At 39.3% G+C, this 18,114-nt stretch overlaps 1 protein-coding gene across 2 annotated transcripts in view; it reads right to left on the bottom strand.

Annotated features, from left to right (window-relative positions):
• The window catches only part of sbf2 (SET binding factor 2), a 330,738-nt gene that overhangs the window by 70,889 nt on the left and 241,735 nt on the right, over positions 1–18,114 (bottom strand). For both annotated transcript variants that reach the window (XM_055649465.1, XM_055649466.1), the window contains exons 20-22: positions 11,917–12,089; positions 10,097–10,170; positions 2,880–3,075 (exon numbers count right to left, since the gene is read on the bottom strand). In XM_055649465.1, coding sequence (XP_055505440.1) covers positions 2,880–3,075; positions 10,097–10,170; positions 11,917–12,089 — 443 coding nt within the window. The remainder of the gene's footprint in view (positions 1–2,879; positions 3,076–10,096; positions 10,171–11,916; positions 12,090–18,114) is intronic.

Below are 18,114 nucleotides of genomic sequence, written 5' to 3'. Positions count from 1 at the left end.
AGATTTTAGACTGGGTATTGAGTAATGAGGGTTAGTTAGCAGTCTTGTTCTACGTGCCCCCTTGGGCAAGAATGACCATAATATGGTTGAGTTCTTCATTAGGATAGAGAGTGACATTGTTAATTCAGAAACAATGGTTCTGAACTTAAAGAAAGGTAACTTTGAGGGTATGAGACGTGAATTGGCCAAGATTGACTGGCAATTAATTCTAAAAGGGTTGACGGTGGATATGCAATGGAAGACATTTAAAGACTGCATGGATGAACTACAAAAATTGTTCATCCCAGTTTGGCAAAAGAATAAATCAGGGAAGGTAGTGCATCCGTGGATAACAAGGGAAATCAGGGATAGTATCAAAGCGAAGGATGATGCGTACAAATTAGCCCGAAAAAGCAGCATACCAGAGGATTGGGAGAAATTCAGAGACCAGCAGAGGAGGACAAAGGGCTTAATTAGGAAAGGAAAAATAGATAATGAAAGAAAACTGGCAGGGAACATAAAAGCTGACTGCAAAGGTTTTTATAGATATGTGAAAAGAAAGAGATTAGTTAAAACAAACGTAGGTCCCTTGCAGTCAGAAACAGGTGAGTTGATCATGGGGAACTAGGATATGACGGACCAATTGAATAACTACTTTGGTTCCGTCTTCACTAAGGAAGACATAAATAATCTGCCGGAAATAGCAAGGGACCGCGGGTCAAAGGAGTTGGAGGAATTGAGTGAAATCCAGGTTAGTCGGGAAGTGGTGTTGGGTAAATTGAATAGATTAAAGGCCGATAAATCCCCAGGGCCAGATAGGCTGCATTCCAGAGTACTTAAGGAAGTAGCTCCAGAAATAGTGGATGCATTAGTAATAATCTTTCAAAACTCTTTAGATTCTGCAGTAGTTCCTGAGGATTGGCGGGTAGCAAACGTAACCCCACTTTTTAAGAAGGGAGGGAGAGAGAAAACGGGGAATTACAGACCAGTTAGTCTAACATCAGTAGTGGGGAAACTGCTAGAGTCAGTTATTAAAGATGGGATAGCAGCACATTTGGAAAGTGGTGAAATCATTGGACAAAGTCAGCATGGATTTACGAAAGGTAAATCATGTCTGACGAATCTTATAGAATTTTTCGAGGATGTAACTAGTAGCGTGGATAGGGGAGAACCAGTGGATGTGGTGTATCTGGACTTCCAGAAGGCTTTCGACAATGTCCCACATAAGAGATTAGTATACAAACATAAAGCACACGGCATTGGGGGTTCAGTATTGATGTGGATAGAGAACTGGCTGGCAAACGAAGCAAAGAGTAGGAGTAAACGGGTCCTTTTCACAATGGCGGGCAGTGACTAGTGGGGTACCACAAGGCTCAGTGCTGGGACCCCAGCTATTTACAATATATATTAATGATCTGGATGAGGGAATTGAAGGCAATATCTCCAAGTTTGCGGTTGACACTAAGCTGGGGGGCAGTGTTAGCTGTGAGGACTGTTAGGTGACTTGGATAGGCTGGGTAAGTGGGCACATGTTTGGCAGATGCAGTATAATGTGGATAAATGTGAGGTTATCCATTTTGGTGGCAAAAACAGGAAAGCAGACTATTATCTAAATGGTGGCCGATTAGGAAAAGGGGAGATGCAGCGAGACCTGGGTGTCATGGTACACCAGTCATTGAAAGTAGGCATGCAGGTGCAGCAGGCAGTGAAGAAAGCGAATGGTATGTAAGCTTTCATAGCAAAAGGATTTGAGTATAGGAGCAGGGAGATTCTACTACAGTTGTACAGGGTCTTGGTGAGACCACACCTGGAGTATTACGTACAGTTTTGGTCTCCAAATCTGAGGAAGGACATTATTGCCATAGAGGGAGTGCAGAGAAGGTTCACCAGACTGATTCCTGGGATGTCAGGACTGTCTTATGAAGAAAGACTGGATAGATTTGGTTTATACTCTCTAGAATTTAGGAGATTGAGAGGGGATCTTATAGAAACTTACAAAATTCTTAAGGGGTTGGACAGGCTAGATGCAGGAAGATTGTTCCCGATGTTGGGGAAGTCCAGGACAAGGGGTCACAGCTTAAGGGTAAAGGGCAAATCCTTTAAAACCGAGATGAGAAAAACTTTTTTCACACAGAGAGTGGTGAATCTCTGGAACTCTCTGCCACAGAGGGTAGTTGAGGCCAGTTCATTGGCTATATTTAAGAGGGAGTTAGATGTGGCCCTTGTGGCTAGGGGGATCAGAGGGTATGGAGAGAAGGCAGGTACGGGATACTGAGTTGGATGATCAGCCATGATCATATTGAATGGCAGTGCAGGCTCGAAGGGCTGAATGGCCTACGCCTGCACCTAATTTCTATGTTTCTATGATACAAAAACTTTAATTAGTCATTTTACAATGTAGTATTAGTGTCAACCATGATTTTTAACCGAATAAGTTCATATTTTTGTGTGGCACAAATATGATGGAATTGATGTAAAAGTGTGGGGGGGGGGGGGGGGGGGGGGGGGGGGTGATGCAATAAAACAACTTTACATATAACCAGAGCTTTTTTTTGTGACAGTATGGAGTACCAGCACCTCCAAAATGTAAACAATTAGATTGATGTTCAGCTCCCAATAGCTTTGTTAAACTGTTGTGTGTGTACTGGCACATTTTTGTCTGCAAAAAGAGCACTGCATATAACAGTCGATTAAGTTGAATGCACATCGACAAAGTATTGTTCTGTTTCTCAAATTTTAACGTATAAATATCAATGCATGTCAGACACTAGAATTGAAAATTTGCTAACTGTTTTGTTTATCCTTGTTGATTAAAAACATGACATCATAAATACCTAATTTCTTAATAAATGATACGATCAGCTCTTAATGCTATAAATGTAAAGTCTTTAAAACCGTACCCAAGGGATCATGTGGTGTGCCTTTGAAAATAATTCTGTATGTGGTTAGAAATAATGCCCCCTCTGCAGGCAGGATGTGTGGTCCACCCAGTGGTCCTCCTGATGCTTCCTCTCGACCATCTGAGTCCAGAACAACACGCAGCCCCTCACCAACAAACTCTTCGCCAGGTAATAAAGCTGGCCGCAAAATCTTGGGCTGTAAAAATCGTGGGAAAACTAAATTGCAACATATATAAATAAGCTACTTCAAAGAGACCTTATCCCTTCATTTGATTAATACAAAGATAATAGAAATATTTGATCCTGGATAGCAATGTAGCTTGTTTTGTTTCATGCATTTGGTTGCAATTAAGTGTTTTCTGCAGCTCAAATGAATTTATTTTTATACTCAAGGCACAAATTTGAAGATAAAATAATAACAAATGTAACCAAAAAAAATTGCACTCCAAGACAAACCAACAATAAAGATATGCTCTTCTTAACGAATGTTGGAAATATTCATCCTTTTATCTAGGAAGTTTAAAACAAATTGTAGATACCTACTTAGCAGTCCTTGGCTGTGGGTCTTCAGTGCCAGGTCGATTCGTCAATTCTGCCACAGAGTACTGCACACAGGAGCTGAGAATCCCATAATCTTCTACAGAACCTGGTCTGGCTACCCAGCTTTACTCATTTTAAGGTCTGGAAAATAGCTGGTGACCAATTCCAAGCATTTCATATATCCATTTTTATGGCCTATTCAGATACAAATCGGTAACCCAAACCATTTAAAGTTTATCTGCATTTTATTTGAATTTAAGTTGTTCTTCACGATTACATGAATCATTAATTAAGTACAAGGCATTTAATTAGTTTTTATCAATTATTTTAAAGATTTGTTTGATCAAAAGAGAACCAATTTATATCATTATTTATTCCTTGTTATTGTTCATCTCAAGGGATCTACTTTTTAAACTTAATTTGTTTTGATTTAATGCTCAAATTTTCACAACTCTGATCTACTTTTAGCTTTATTTGTAATCCTGGGTTTAGCTTCTTCATATTATTTTAATCACTCTCGGATAGTCTTGCATATTTCTTATGGCATTTCTTCATCCGCCAGGTTTTTTCACAAAGTGATTCACGTTTACATTCCAGTGTTTTCTCATATTCATTATCAAGAGAATTTTTTCCTCCAGTCTACCCAGGAAACATTATTTTCATCAACATTCTTGGTCTATATATTAAAATGATATATTTATTAACTGCGCAACAAGAATGAACGTGCAGATCCACAAAACACCTATTTAGTGCATATCCAAATGGGACACAAAATTAGGATCATGCTTAGCCGAGCCTGGACTAAATTATATCTGTCCGGATTTATTTATGAAGCATTTCACCTTTTAAGTCCAAACCTATTTTTTCTATGAGGTTTCATTCTTCCATGAAATAGCAAAATTTGGTCACGTTTCTAACATTCAAACTTGTACAGTTATTATAGAGCAATGTTTAATGTCAATAGGCTTATGTACTTTGCAATATGGTATTTGGTTGAAGATATTATTAGTTTACACATCACTCTCCATCATCATGTGAATTTTTTTGTTATAACATACATTACAACCTCCTATAAATGCGTAAGTAAATCCTGGTGATCATCCATGATATTTGCATCATTATGTTGCAAGATTGAAAACAGACTTCCATCCAAGATATAAATAGAATTCTTAAGTGGATGAAAATCTCTCTGGTCTGTAGCTGACAATCGTTGTGGTCTTCCACTACTTAAACTTCTCAACATTAATAATTGCACATCCCCACACTGGATCCTATAATGTTCATACATACGATTTTCAATTACTTCTGATAGTAACACCAAATTTGTTAACCAAGTGGCTGGATGAAGATGTTCTACAATATTGTTTAAAATTCATTTGACTGTCATCATTTGGATCCATTCAATGACTCGTGTTTTCAGCACAAGTTGTCAATGATTCATGCAGTGCCCTCCATAATGTTTGGGACAAACACCCATCATTTATTTATTTGCCTCTGTACTCCACAATTTGAGATTTGTAATAGAACAAAAAAAAAATCACATGTCGTTAAAGTGCACATTGTCAGATTTTAATAAAGACAATTTTTATACATTTTGGTTTCACCATTTAGAAATTACAGCTGTGTTTATACATAGTCCTCACATTTCAGGGAACCATAATGTTTTGGACACATGGCTTCACAGGTGTTTGTAATTGCTCAGGTGTGTTTAAATGCCTCCTTAATGCAGGTATAAGAGAGCTCTCAGCACCTAGTCTTTCCTCCAGTCTTTCTATCACCTTTGGAAACTTTTATTGCTGTTTATCGACATGAGGACAGACGTTGTGCCAATGAAAGTCAAAGAAGCCAATATGAGACGGAGAAACAAGAATAAAACTGTTAGAAACAGTCAGCCAAACCTTAGGCTTACCAAAATCAACTGTTTGGAACATCATTAAGAAGAAAGAGAGCACTGGTGAGCTTACTTATCACAAAGGGACTGGCAGGCCAATGAAGACCTTCACAGCTGATGACATAAGAACTCCTTCTATTATAAAAAATCCCCAAACACCTTTCCGACAGATCAGAAACACTCTTCAGGAGTCAGGTGTGGATTTGTCAATGACCACTGTCCGCAGAAGACTTCATGACCAGAAATACAGAGGATACATTGCAAGATGCAAACCACTGGTTAGCCGCAAAAATAGGATGGCCAGGTTAGTTTGCCAAGAGGTATTTAAAGGAGCAACCACAGTTCTTGAAAAAGGTCTTGAGGGCAGATGAGACGAAGATTATAAGACCATGATCCCAAACAGACTTCTAAAGTAACAAAGAAGTTTTTCGAAGCTAAAAAATGGTAAATTCTTGATTGGTCAAGTCAATCACCCAATCTGATCCCAATTGAGAATGTCTTTTATATGCTGAAGAGAAAACAGAAGGGAACGAGCCGCCAAAAACAACCATAAGCTAAAGATGGCTGCAATACGGGCCTGGCAGAGCATCACCAGAGAAGCCACCCAGCGACTTGTGATGTCCATAAATCGCAGTCATTTCATGCAAAGAATATGTAATAAAATACTAAACATGACTACTTCATTTACATGACATTGCTGTGCCCAAAACATTATGGTGCCCTGAAATGGGGGGGGGGGGGGGGGGGGGGACGACGACACACACCAAGTATAAGCACTGCTGTAATTTCTACATGGTGAAACCAAAATGTGTAAAAATGGCCTTTATTAAAATCTGACAATAAACACTTTAACCACATGTGATTATTTTCTATTACAAATCTCAAATTGTGGAGTACAGAGGCAAATAAATAAATGATCGGTGTTTGTCCCAAATATTATGGAGGGCACTGTAACACTCATTCAACATATCAACAATTTTTTTTGTTTTACATATGTATGCACTCAATTTCACTGACTGAGATGTACTTTTTGCCTCACTTTATTGAGATGTCATCCATAATTACTTTGGTATTTTCATGCAACTGGGGCAAAAGTTTCTTGAAAATATTATCATCTGGAACATGACTATTTTTTCAACCTGTTGATCATAATAGTTATAGTTCCATTTACAATAAGTTTACAAATCATAGAAATCCAGTCTTTCTGTACAGGACCAGGTTCTGAAGAAATTCTACATGGTTTCCCCTCAGCTTCCTATTAAATCTTTCACTTCTCACCTTAAACTTATGTCCTGCGGTTCTTGATTCCCCTGTTCTGGATAAATGATTCTGTGAATTTACCCTATCTATTGTGCTCAAAGGAATATAGTTCTACCCTGCCCAACCTATAACTCAGGCCCTCCAGTTCTGGCAACTTCCTCGTCATTGTTGGGATAGCTGTGACAGATGGCATTTAGTTTAGTTTATTGTCAGGCGTACTGAGATACAGTGAAAAGCATTGACAGAAAGGACTGAATGGCCTCCCATATCATAAGAAAATATTAAATAAATATGAAAAACCTTGTCAAATAAACTGACTTTCTGCACCATTTTACAACCATACTACTTTTTAGAAAAGGAGTTCAATAAATCCAGTAGCATTTCTTGAATGGAAATGTTTTTTTGTGGTTCATAATCGGTACATATTCTGCACTCTTTTCATGAGTGGCAATTAATAATAGCTATTTTAAAGAAGCAGGCCAGAAAAAGCTGTTTTTTGCATTACAAAAAAAACAAAACATGGCAAAAATTAAATTCCTTAAAATTGTTAGCATCCTTTCCTTCTTGCATAATAAACTGGAGTATTGTTTTAAAGTGGTGCAACTCATCAGCATGGAAGAAACCTGAATATGAGTTTCAAAGTTAAAGTTAAAATTCAAACACAGCATTAAGACCTATTCTCAAGACTTATTCCTTACTTCAAATCTCCCATTTTACTGAAATTTTGCAACAATTCAAGTCTTGTAAAAGTAAGCTTTCTTTTTTTGATTTATAGGTATAATTTTTACATTAATTTCAGCCACTTCATTTTTTTCATAATGACTCACTTAAACATTTCTTCACAATCTCTGGTTATACTTTAGATTTCTATTTCCTACAATTCTGTTTGAAATCTGTGGAATTCTGTTTGAATCTGTGGAATTCTCTGCCACAGAAAGTAGTTGAGGCCAGTTCATTGGCTATATTTAAGAGGGAGTTAGATGTGGCCCTTGTGGGTAAAGGGATCAGGGGGTATGGAGAGAAGGCAGGTACAGGATACTGAGTTGGATGATCAGCCATGATCATATTGAATGGTGGTGCAGGCTCGAAGGGCCAAATGGCCTACTCCTGCACCTATTTTTTATGTTTATAAATCTGCTGGGTTTTTTTTCCCAAAGAAAAAAGTATGCTGCCATTTTAAATACAGCTGTTTAACAGAATGTTGCTACACTGAGGGGGATATAAAAGACCAAGAAAATAATGGAGCCAAGTCAACTTTCAATGCCAAAAAAACTTGCAAAAAACATGCTTATGATATAAAAATGCCTAGAAAACATTTTATTTGAAAAGAGAAATAAGGCATGAGGTGATGCACTACATGATTTTGATGTTTCTGTTAATGTGTCATCATAGCAAAATTCAAAATATTTTTCCACAAATTTCATCTCATCAATTTTTGTTTCAGAAATTCATAATTCAAATAATTTAAATAACTATTTTTTAACATTATCTATTTTCTATAAACTGTTGGTTGTTCACTCAGCCAACATTTTCAATAGCAATGATATTGAAAATATGGGAATTTTTGGGACACTGCGTTTACGATTCCAAGGGAGCACATATTTTAAAGTGCTCAGAAAATTATAAGATAGAGTCATAGAGTGATACAGTGTGGAAACAGGCCCTTCGGCCCAACCTGCCCACACCGGCCAACAATATCCCAGCTACACTAGACCCACTTGCCTGCACTTGGTCCATATCTCTCCAAACCTGTCCTATCCATGTACCTGGTTCACTATTTCTTAAACAATGGGATAGTCACAGCCTCAACTACCTCCTCTGGCAACTTGTTCAATACACCCACCATCCTTTGTGTGAAAAAGTTCCCTTCGGATTTTTATTAAACCTTTTCCCCTTCTCTGATCCTCAATTCCCCTACTCTGGGCAAAAGACTGTGCGTCTACCCGATCTATTCCTCTCATGATTCTGTACACCACTATAAGATTCACCCTCATCCTCCTGCGCTCCATGGAATAGAGACACAGCCTACTTAACCTCTCCCTATAGCTCATACCCTCTAGTCCTGGCAACATCCTCGTAAATCTTTTCTGAACCCTTTCAAGCTTGAAAATATATTTCCTATAACATGATGCACAGAACTGAACATAATATTGTAAATGCGGTCTCACCAATGTCTTATACAGCTGCAACATGACCTTCCAACTTCTATACTCAATACACTGACTGCTGAAGGCCAAAGTGCCAAAAGCCATTTTAACCACCTTATCTACCTGCGACTTGACCTTCAAGGAACCATTCACCTGCACTCCTAGATCCCTCTGCTCTACAACACTACCTAGAGGCCTACCATTTACAAGGTAGGTCCTGCCCTTGTTCGACGTCCCAAAATGCAACACATCACACCTCTATTAAATTCCATCAACCATTCCTCCGCCCACCTGGCCAATCGATCCAGAACCTGCTGCAATCTTTCACTACCATCTTCACTATCTGCAAAACCACTCATTTTGTGTATTATCAGCAAACTTGCTAATCTTGTCCTGTATGTTCTCATCCAAATCATTGATGTAGATGACAAACAGTAACGGGCCCAGCACCGAACCCTGAAGCACACCACTTGTCACAAGCTTTCAGTCCGAGAAACAACCTTCCACCATCGCTGCTTATTTCCATGGAGCCAATTTGTTATACATTCAGCTATCTCTCCTTGGATCCTATGCGATCCAACCTTCCAAAGGATCCTACCATGCAGCACCTTGTCGAATGCCTTATTGAAATCCCCATGCACAGCATCTGCAGCTCTGCCCTCATCGATAAGGCTTCATTGCTTTCCTGATTATGCATAGTTATTTAGAGTTTGAATTTATAAAAGTAGAGCATAGTTAGCCATACGAGGTGAACATTTTAACATTAAACAAGTTTAATATTAGATTGCTTAAAAAAATATTCAAAGCTGCAAAGAATAAAATAATTTTAGACTGAAACAATGTTAATGATAGGCAATATCCGATCATGGAATAGTGGATTTAATATGGTCTTCAACAAATAAAATCAGAAATTCCACCTGTCTAATATTTGGACCATGTTTGGAAGATATTTGCAGTCCAACAGACTAACTATTGTGATACCAGATGCTTATAACCAGGTGGTGCTGCAATGATTAATTACAAGTGTGGATTACCCTCGAGCCCTATTTACTTGCTCCAATCTGAAAGGAAAGAAGAAATCAAAGAATAAGGAAGTTTAAGAAGCACCGAATGAAAATAAATCTATCACTATAACATAAAACCAAAAAAAAAGAGCAAGTAAAGAGAACAGGCGGAAATATAAAAATTGTAATGAAGAAAGCTACAGGAAATCAAAAGACGGTGAATTATAAAGCAAAGGAAACTGTATAACCATTTATGTAAAGTGAATCTCAGCCCAAATCACCCTGGTCCCGGATCTGATTTAAGTAATCTTATTTTCTTTTTAATCCAAGTTCCATTTAAGTGTGCAGTGCGGGGATAATATGTTATTTATTTACCTTTTGTATGGGTGGAAGCCTCCTGCTTTCCCGATGAACAGCCTCAAGTGTTTCAATGTGCATTGCCACAATTCCTTAAATAAATTGGAAAACCATGGTGAGTTAAACTGCTTGTTTAACTAAAATTGTTAAATGTATTTATGATTTGGGAAAATTAATTATAAAATATGACATTTTGAAACAGCTCCTATATACCTCATTTTACTGGGACATAATTAATTTCGAAATTTAGAACATTAGCATAGAAAAAAAATTGAGGTTAGGAAAATGGCATGTGAAGCAGGTTATCAAATCTATTATTAAAATGCGATCACTGTAATAGTTTGCTGAAGAAATTTTTAACTTTGCTAATAAGAATCTGCTGTCCTCTTGCTTAATTTGTACTTATGGAATAAATAAAAGGACTAGATGAAAAAAAATCTATTTAGCTCCTGCTTTCCCCATACCATTGTTCCTAGCCGCCACATTTCCTTTTCCGGAATGGTCTCAGGAATAGAATTATCAAATTAATTCTGTAGTTTCTTTATCTGACTTATGGCTTCAAGTGACTCTGACAGTTTTTATTTCCCTCAGACATTCAGACGGTATGTTATAAGCATCCAGATACTTGGCATGGAACTGATACTTCCACAATGCAGAGAAGCAAATAAATAAATTTAAAAAACAGACAAAAGCAGAAAAACAAGAAAAACCTGCAGGAATGTGATCATGAACAGTGTTACATTTTAGTTTAGTTTAATGATACAATGTAGATACAGGCTGTTCAGCGCACCGGGTCCGCGCCGACCAGTATACTGGGTCTATCCTATACCAGTTTCGGATCCGACACACAAGGGGCTATTGACAGAAGCCAATTACATCTTTGGAATAAGGGAGGAAACCGGAGCACTGAGCCAAAAACCACGTGAGAAAGTACAAACTCTGTACAGACACCCCTCGTAGTCTGGATTGAACCCAGGTCTCTGGTGCTTTAAGGCAGTAACTCTACCGCTGTGCCGCACACAAAACCAAAATCATCCCAAATTAAAAATGAATGGTTAAATGGCATAATAATATAAAATCTATTGCAATTTTTCTCCTAATAAATTTACTTATATTCATAAGTTAATGACAGCCAGAAAACAAAATTAGCTGAATATTACTGCGCAACCGCTATAACAATTACAGAAGCAGTAAGAAACAGTAAAGGGGCTGTTCCACTGCGGCGACCTAATTGGCGAGTTTAGAAGAGTTTGAAAAAGTGTCATGTTGAAGACCTCCTTCGACTATGTAGAAGATTTCTTTCGACCTCCTTCGACTATGTTGAAGACTAGCTTCGGGAAAATTGGACACCGAATAGTGGAGAGTGAAGACGACCTCCGTCGATCTCCTTCGACTATGTTGAAGCCTATCTACGACTATCTTCAACTACTTTCGATTACCTTCGACTACCTTCGAATAACATGCCGACCTACTACGACCTACTTCGACTAAACCTACGAGTAAAAAAAATATCTATTTTTTTCCATGGCAACCTTTTTTTTACTTGCGGGTATTTTTCAGCATGTTGAAAAATCGGGACCAAGCTGAGGCCTCGAGTACGCGGGGACTACTCTCGATCATGAAGGAGAGTTACAAAGATCTCCTAGGACCTCGTGTTGACCATGCTGCGAGTATGAGTCGAGGGCAAACTCTTCTAAACTCGCCAATTAGGTCGCCGCAGTGGGACAGCCCCTTAACTTGTCTACACCTGCTTTAGAAAATCAGCTGGAAGGATGGAATATGTATCTATCCAAACACAGACTTATTTTTTCTATTGATAAAACACTTTATATTCTAACCTGGTATCATGCAGTGCAGATTCTTGATATGGTCCTGGGTAACCCCACTCTCAGTGCAAACCTTGTCAATAAACCGCATTATAAAACGAATAACTGCATTGGCAACATCATTGTTCTCTGCATCTTCAAACCCACTTTCGGTGTCATAACTCTCAGCGACACTGCCAGCAATGCTGAAAAAGAAACAGTAAAAACTTCAATCAGTTGTAGAGACCACAGCAAAAATTACAAACATAACTTTCATCTCAAAACGAAAATATTTCTCTTTATTCAAAATAAAACCTGTATACCTTGTGACGAATATATGTGACTCCATGAATAGATGGATATGTGGGATGCAGAAAAGAACTTAAATTTCCAACGTATACGCAATATACTGGAGGCTAGAGGTTTACATTCATTCTGTGACTATTCAAAAGAATATCTTGAAGGAGTCTAATTACATAAGTTCAATCTTTCAAAGTAAGTACCTTATGTTAAAACAACAAAGTCACCTGGAAGTGTTATATTGAGTCTTTAGGGATGTTTCTCCAAGTAAACACAGATACGTTTTAAATTATAATCAGAGTAGAAATGTTGCCACAATCTAGCATTAATTGAGTGCTCACTATTATCTATGTGAAAAACGTTTTCATGCATAAATATTAATTTTCCAATAAATGAAATGTAGCCCATTAATCTATGCTGCACATATAATAAATATGGCCCATTGAGCCTGCTAGTATAAAAACTTTCAGCTTTGTCGACTTTCCTGCCAAGCCACATAGGTTTTCAGTTCCCTAGTATCCAAAATTCTATTGACATCAGCTTTGAATACACCCAACAACTGAACATCTAAATTTTAAAACATTTAAAAAAGTAATTTACCTTCATCTCAGTTCTAAATGGCTATTCCCCAGTCCAGATGCAATGACTAGACATCCCAGCTTGAAAAACAGTTTCTCAGAATTTTGTAGACCTCAATGAAATTGCTTTCTTCTTAATTCAAGTGAATATAATTCAACATTAGTCACTCTCCTCTCATCTCATGAAACACAGTTTAATCCACAATCACTGAGGCCAAGAAGTGCATCCTTCCCTTGGTAGAGACCAAAATCCCACAGTTCTCCAGAAGAGGCATTACTAAAGTCTTGCGCAATCTCAGCAATTCCCTAAGTAAGCCAGCATACCATGCATCGTCAACCAACATGACGATGTTAAGTTTCTTATATTTTCAAAACAGTTTCTCATTATTTAAAAGACATTCGATTTTTCTATTCTTTATCAAAGAAAATATGCATTACTGTATATTTAAAAAAGGGAAACTCCACTTGCCATCTTCTTTTATATTCGCTAAATTGATTTACTTTCTTTTGCAGACACGGAGTACTCCATACATCTTCCTCACAGCTCACTTTCCCATTTAGCCCGGCACCAGCAAAATGGGGCACTAACTGCCCTTTCTTCACAGCTGTTAATTTAAATTGTTAACATCTGAGGATCCCAATATTGATCTCTGTCATACTTTTAATACCATTTCATGAAATTGAAAATTCATCTATGCCTGCTCTTTGCTTCCTGGTTTTAACCAATCCATTATTCATTCTAAAATAAAGACAGATTGCTGAAAACAGAGGCCAGGCTGCGTCTGTGGGAAGAGAAACAATGAGCTTGTCAATATGACTTGAAACATCAATTATGTTTCTCTTCTCAAGGTTGCAGGTGACCAACTCAGTAGTTCCAGCACTGTTTTCATTTTACATCTCCAGCAGCTGTGATTTGTTTTATTTCCATTATTCACATGAATATGTTACAAACAACCCTTTATTTTTAGGCTGTGGGCCAAGCATCGAAAATGTGTCTAGAATTTAACTTTCGTGACCCATGTCTGGGAACTACTTGAAATTTTGCACAGATTTAGATAAAATATAATTGAGAAGGAAGTCATAACTCGTCACTGCCAAAAGTTGCACATTAATTAATTAAACCAAATAGAAAATGAGATCGAAAAAGTAAGCGCCGTCTACTATTCAATGCTCATATTACTCCATGAGAGCCTAATTCCGTACTGCTGTCTACTTAAACCATATATTATGATACATATATATTCACATTATATATACATTTATATATTATATATATGACGTGTATATGACTGTAATTATATTATATACAAATATCCTAACCCTAGCTGTACATTTTTATTTATCATTGTTATTGAACAGTTCACATCATAACATTACAAAGATAAATCAAATGTAAAACAAACTTATCAGCAAGGTTAGCATCTATATAATATTAAAACTGTGTGGCTGCTGGTTGGCTAGCTGTGTGTGTTTCTGACGTGGCTGCCAGCCTTTGATTCGTTGCTACGCCAACGTCAGACCCAGAAACGCCGCGTTTTTTTTCCATTTTGGTAGAGGTTTCACTTTTCATTCCAAGTATCCACGCCTCATTAAATTTTGTCGTGTTATGTACACATTTTTAATAAAATCCTTCTCTGCCTAGCCACCATGAAACAAAGTGCGTGATTGGTCAATTGGCTTCCGGCGCAATGTCAAACGTGCATTGATTGGCCAATTACTACTCGGAAAATTTGAGGTTTATCCCTATATTTAAAAAAATTGTGCAGGTCTTGACGATTTTCAGGTATGATTTCTATAATATTTTTACACAATATGTTAAAAATTCAGGTAGTTTTGTGATTTGGGTCACGAAATTAAACGAAAAGCACCTCGGTCCACGGCCTATTTAGAGCTTCGGCCCAGCTTGCCCATGCCGACTGTTATATTCCAGACTGCAGAATGAATAACAACTTACACGCAGGTTGCCTGGATCACGAGAGAGAGCTATATTACCCAACATTCCCTGCTTATATTGAACACCAACTCATTAACATATACATGAATTTGTATGAATACATTATACTGCTCTCTTTATTTTAAGTATTAAATCTAAGTACACGGTTACAATTTTGGTTGTTGTGATACTTGATTTAAACCAGTATTTATGAAATCTTAAATGATAAACATAATATATTTAATATAAATATCTACACATTTTTGTTTTACTTATACGGTGAGTTACTTAACTTACAAACCGAATCTGACTACTGGTTTACACATCCTGCCTGATCATCTAACAGTAACAGATGTAAAACAAGTTTAGGTGTTGACTCAACTGTAGGCCTGTTTGGCTCAGTTTTAGTATCCTGACTGACCAGAGGAATCTGTTTCTTTGTCTGTACTAACTGAATTTTGTGTTTCAATCACAGTGGTCTCTTCTTTCAGATAAAAACTCAGGGATTAAGTCTTCATGCTGTTTTTGGTTCATCTTTGGCTGGAATCATTTGATCAACATGAACACTTTTGATCCTATCTCCAACTTCAACTAAGTATCTTTTTGTTCCATACACTTCCGCTATTTTCCCAACATCCCATTTGGCTCGACTGGACTTGTTGGGAGGACTGAGAACACAAACTTGCTCATCAAGTCAAAATGGTGTTTTTGACTAAACTGTTTTTGCTTAACTCTCAAGGCTAAATTGGGTTGATCTAGACAGGCGTATTCTTAGCCTTCTCTTCATCAACGGTTCTGCAGGTGAGTAACCCGTTGTTATGTGGTTCTGTACTTCAGCACGATACTAGCCTTCAACATTCGCCTTCACAGGGTGAAGTCCATTGGCATCTACTTTGAGTCCAAGGTAGACCACCTCTGACTGCGCAAATGCACATTTACTTTTTCGCAGTTTGACATTGTGGCAGTTCAGTCGTGTGAGAACTTGCTCAAGGATTTCCAGATGTTCTACCATGCCCTCTGTGAATATCAGTAGGTCATCCTGGTCGCACACACAGTGCGGAATGCCTTGTAACATTTTGTCCATGATAGACTGGAAAATGTTCGGGGAGGATTTCACACTACAGAGCAGCTTTGTATATGAATACAAGCCCTTATGTGTGTTGATAGTCAAATACCACTGGCCTTCCTTGTCGACATTGAGTTGTGCGTAACCCTGAGACAAATCCAGGTTAGAGAAGGCCCTTGCTCCGCTAAGTTCTGCGTACAGATCTTACGAGGTTTGTAACGGATATTGTTCTTCATCAATGTGAATGTGACTTTGTAGTCACCACATAGTCGAACAGTTTTGTCAGCCTTGGGTATGGCCACAATTGGTGTTGCCCAGTTGCTCTAGTCTGTCTTCACAAGTACTCCATTCCGCTGTAACCTGTCGAGTTCTTCCTCCACTTGTTGCTTTAGAGCATATGGCACAGGTCTTGGTCGACAATACACAGGTCTCACATCTTGCTTAAGTCGAATGTGTGCAGAGTACCCTGTTATTCCCGTGTAACTGTCAGCAAAAATGTTTGCATGTTTGCTTATGACGTTTTCAAGACGTGATTTGGACAAATCGACGCTGAAAATGTTCTTCCAGTCTAACTCTATTCTACTCAGCCAATCCTTTCCAAGGAGGGTTGGTTTATGATTGGCAGTGTTACTGACTAATAATAATAATATATTTTTATTGTCATTGCACATGAGTGCAACGAGATTTTGTATGCAGCTTCCAACCGATGTAAAAGAAAAGTGCAATAAATATATAAGCTGTGTGATGTGACCATCCGAGGGAGACAGTCCAGGGGGGATGGGGGGCACTCAGCAGGGCCGGTTCAGAGCCGCTATAGCTCTGGGAATAAAGCTGTTTCTGAGTCTGGAGGTTCGGGCGTAGAAGGCCTTGTAACGTCTGCTGGAGGGAAGAAGTTCGAACAGTCCGTTACAAGGGTGTGAGGAGTCTTTATGAATGCTGACGGCCTTCCTGAGGCACCGTGTGTGGTAGATGCCCTCCAAGGCTGGTAGCTGTGTCCCAATAATCCTCTGTGCTCTCTGGACGACGCGCTGAAGAGCTCTCCTCTCCGCCTCCGTGCAGCTGAGATACCACACAGAGATGCCATACGTTAATATGCTCTCTGTGGTGCAGCGGTAGAACGTTGTCAGCAGCTGTTGGGGCAGACCAGTCTTTTTTAATGTCCTCAGGAAGAACAGTCATTGCTGTGCCTTCTTGACCAGCGCAGCGGTGTTGGTGGACCATGTGAGGTCCTCTGAAATGTGAGTGCCCAGAAACTTAAAGCTGGACACTCTCTCCACACTTTCCCCGTAAATGGAGATTGGGGCGTATTCACCCTTATGGGACCTCCTGAAGTCAATAATCAGCTCCTTGGTCTTGGAGGTGTTTAGTGACAAGTTGTTACGTGCGCACCAGTCCGCCAGGTTCTGCACCACCGCTCTGTATTTTGTTTCATCCCCGTTGGTGATCAGCCCAATCACTGTTGTGTTGTCTGCAAACTTCACGATGGTGTTGGTGTCGAATGCAGGAATGCAGTCGTGAGTGAAGAGGGAGTAGAGCATGGGGCTTAGTACACAGCCCTGTGGTGTGCCAGTGCTCAGGGGGATAGTGGAGGACAGGTGCGTGCCCAGTCTCACTGCCTGCGGTCGCTCCGTCAGAAATTTCAGGATCCAATCGCATATCGGCGAGCTGAGGCCTAGCTGGTGGAGTTTGGTGGTGAGCTTGGTGGGATGACCGTATTGAATGCAGAGCTATAGTCAATGAAGAGCATCCTCACGTACGTGCCCTGTCTGTCCAGGTGAGTCAGGACAGTGTGAAGAGCCAGAGAGATGACATCCTCTGTTGATCCATTTGCCCTGAATGCAAATTGATGAGTCCAGTGAGGCAGGGATGCTGGATTTGATGCGGGAAAGGACCAGCCTTTCAAAGCACTTCATTGGGATTAGATTTAGGGCAACTGGCGGTAGTCGTTCAGGTTGGTGACTTTAGACTTTTTTGGCACCGGTACTATGGTGGCTGTTTTCAGGCACTTGGGGACCGTTGCCAGAGATAGAGACAGATTAAAGATTCTCGTGAATACCTCCGCCAGCTGTACAGCACAGTCCTTTAGTACCCTTCCCTGGACTCCATCCGGGTCTGCAGCCTTGCGTGGATTGATCCTACGCAGAGCGCACTGTAGCCCCTGAGTGCTCAGTGTTAAGGCCTGTCCCTCCGCCTTGGCCGGGGTTATTCCACTACTGGTGGTGTTGCCAGTTTCGAAGCGGGCAAAGAAGGTGTTTAGTTCGTTGGCCAGTGTGATATCACCGTGGGGGCAGGCGGGGCTGCGCTTGTAGTCAGTGATGTCCCTGACACCCTGCCACATGCTTCTGGTGTCCGCG

This window comes from Leucoraja erinacea, chromosome 18 (genome assembly GCF_028641065.1).
Source record: "Leucoraja erinacea ecotype New England chromosome 18, Leri_hhj_1, whole genome shotgun sequence".
Classification (NCBI taxonomy): Eukaryota; Metazoa; Chordata; class Chondrichthyes; order Rajiformes; family Rajidae; genus Leucoraja; species Leucoraja erinaceus.
This window is presented reverse-complemented; position numbering and strand designations above follow the sequence as displayed.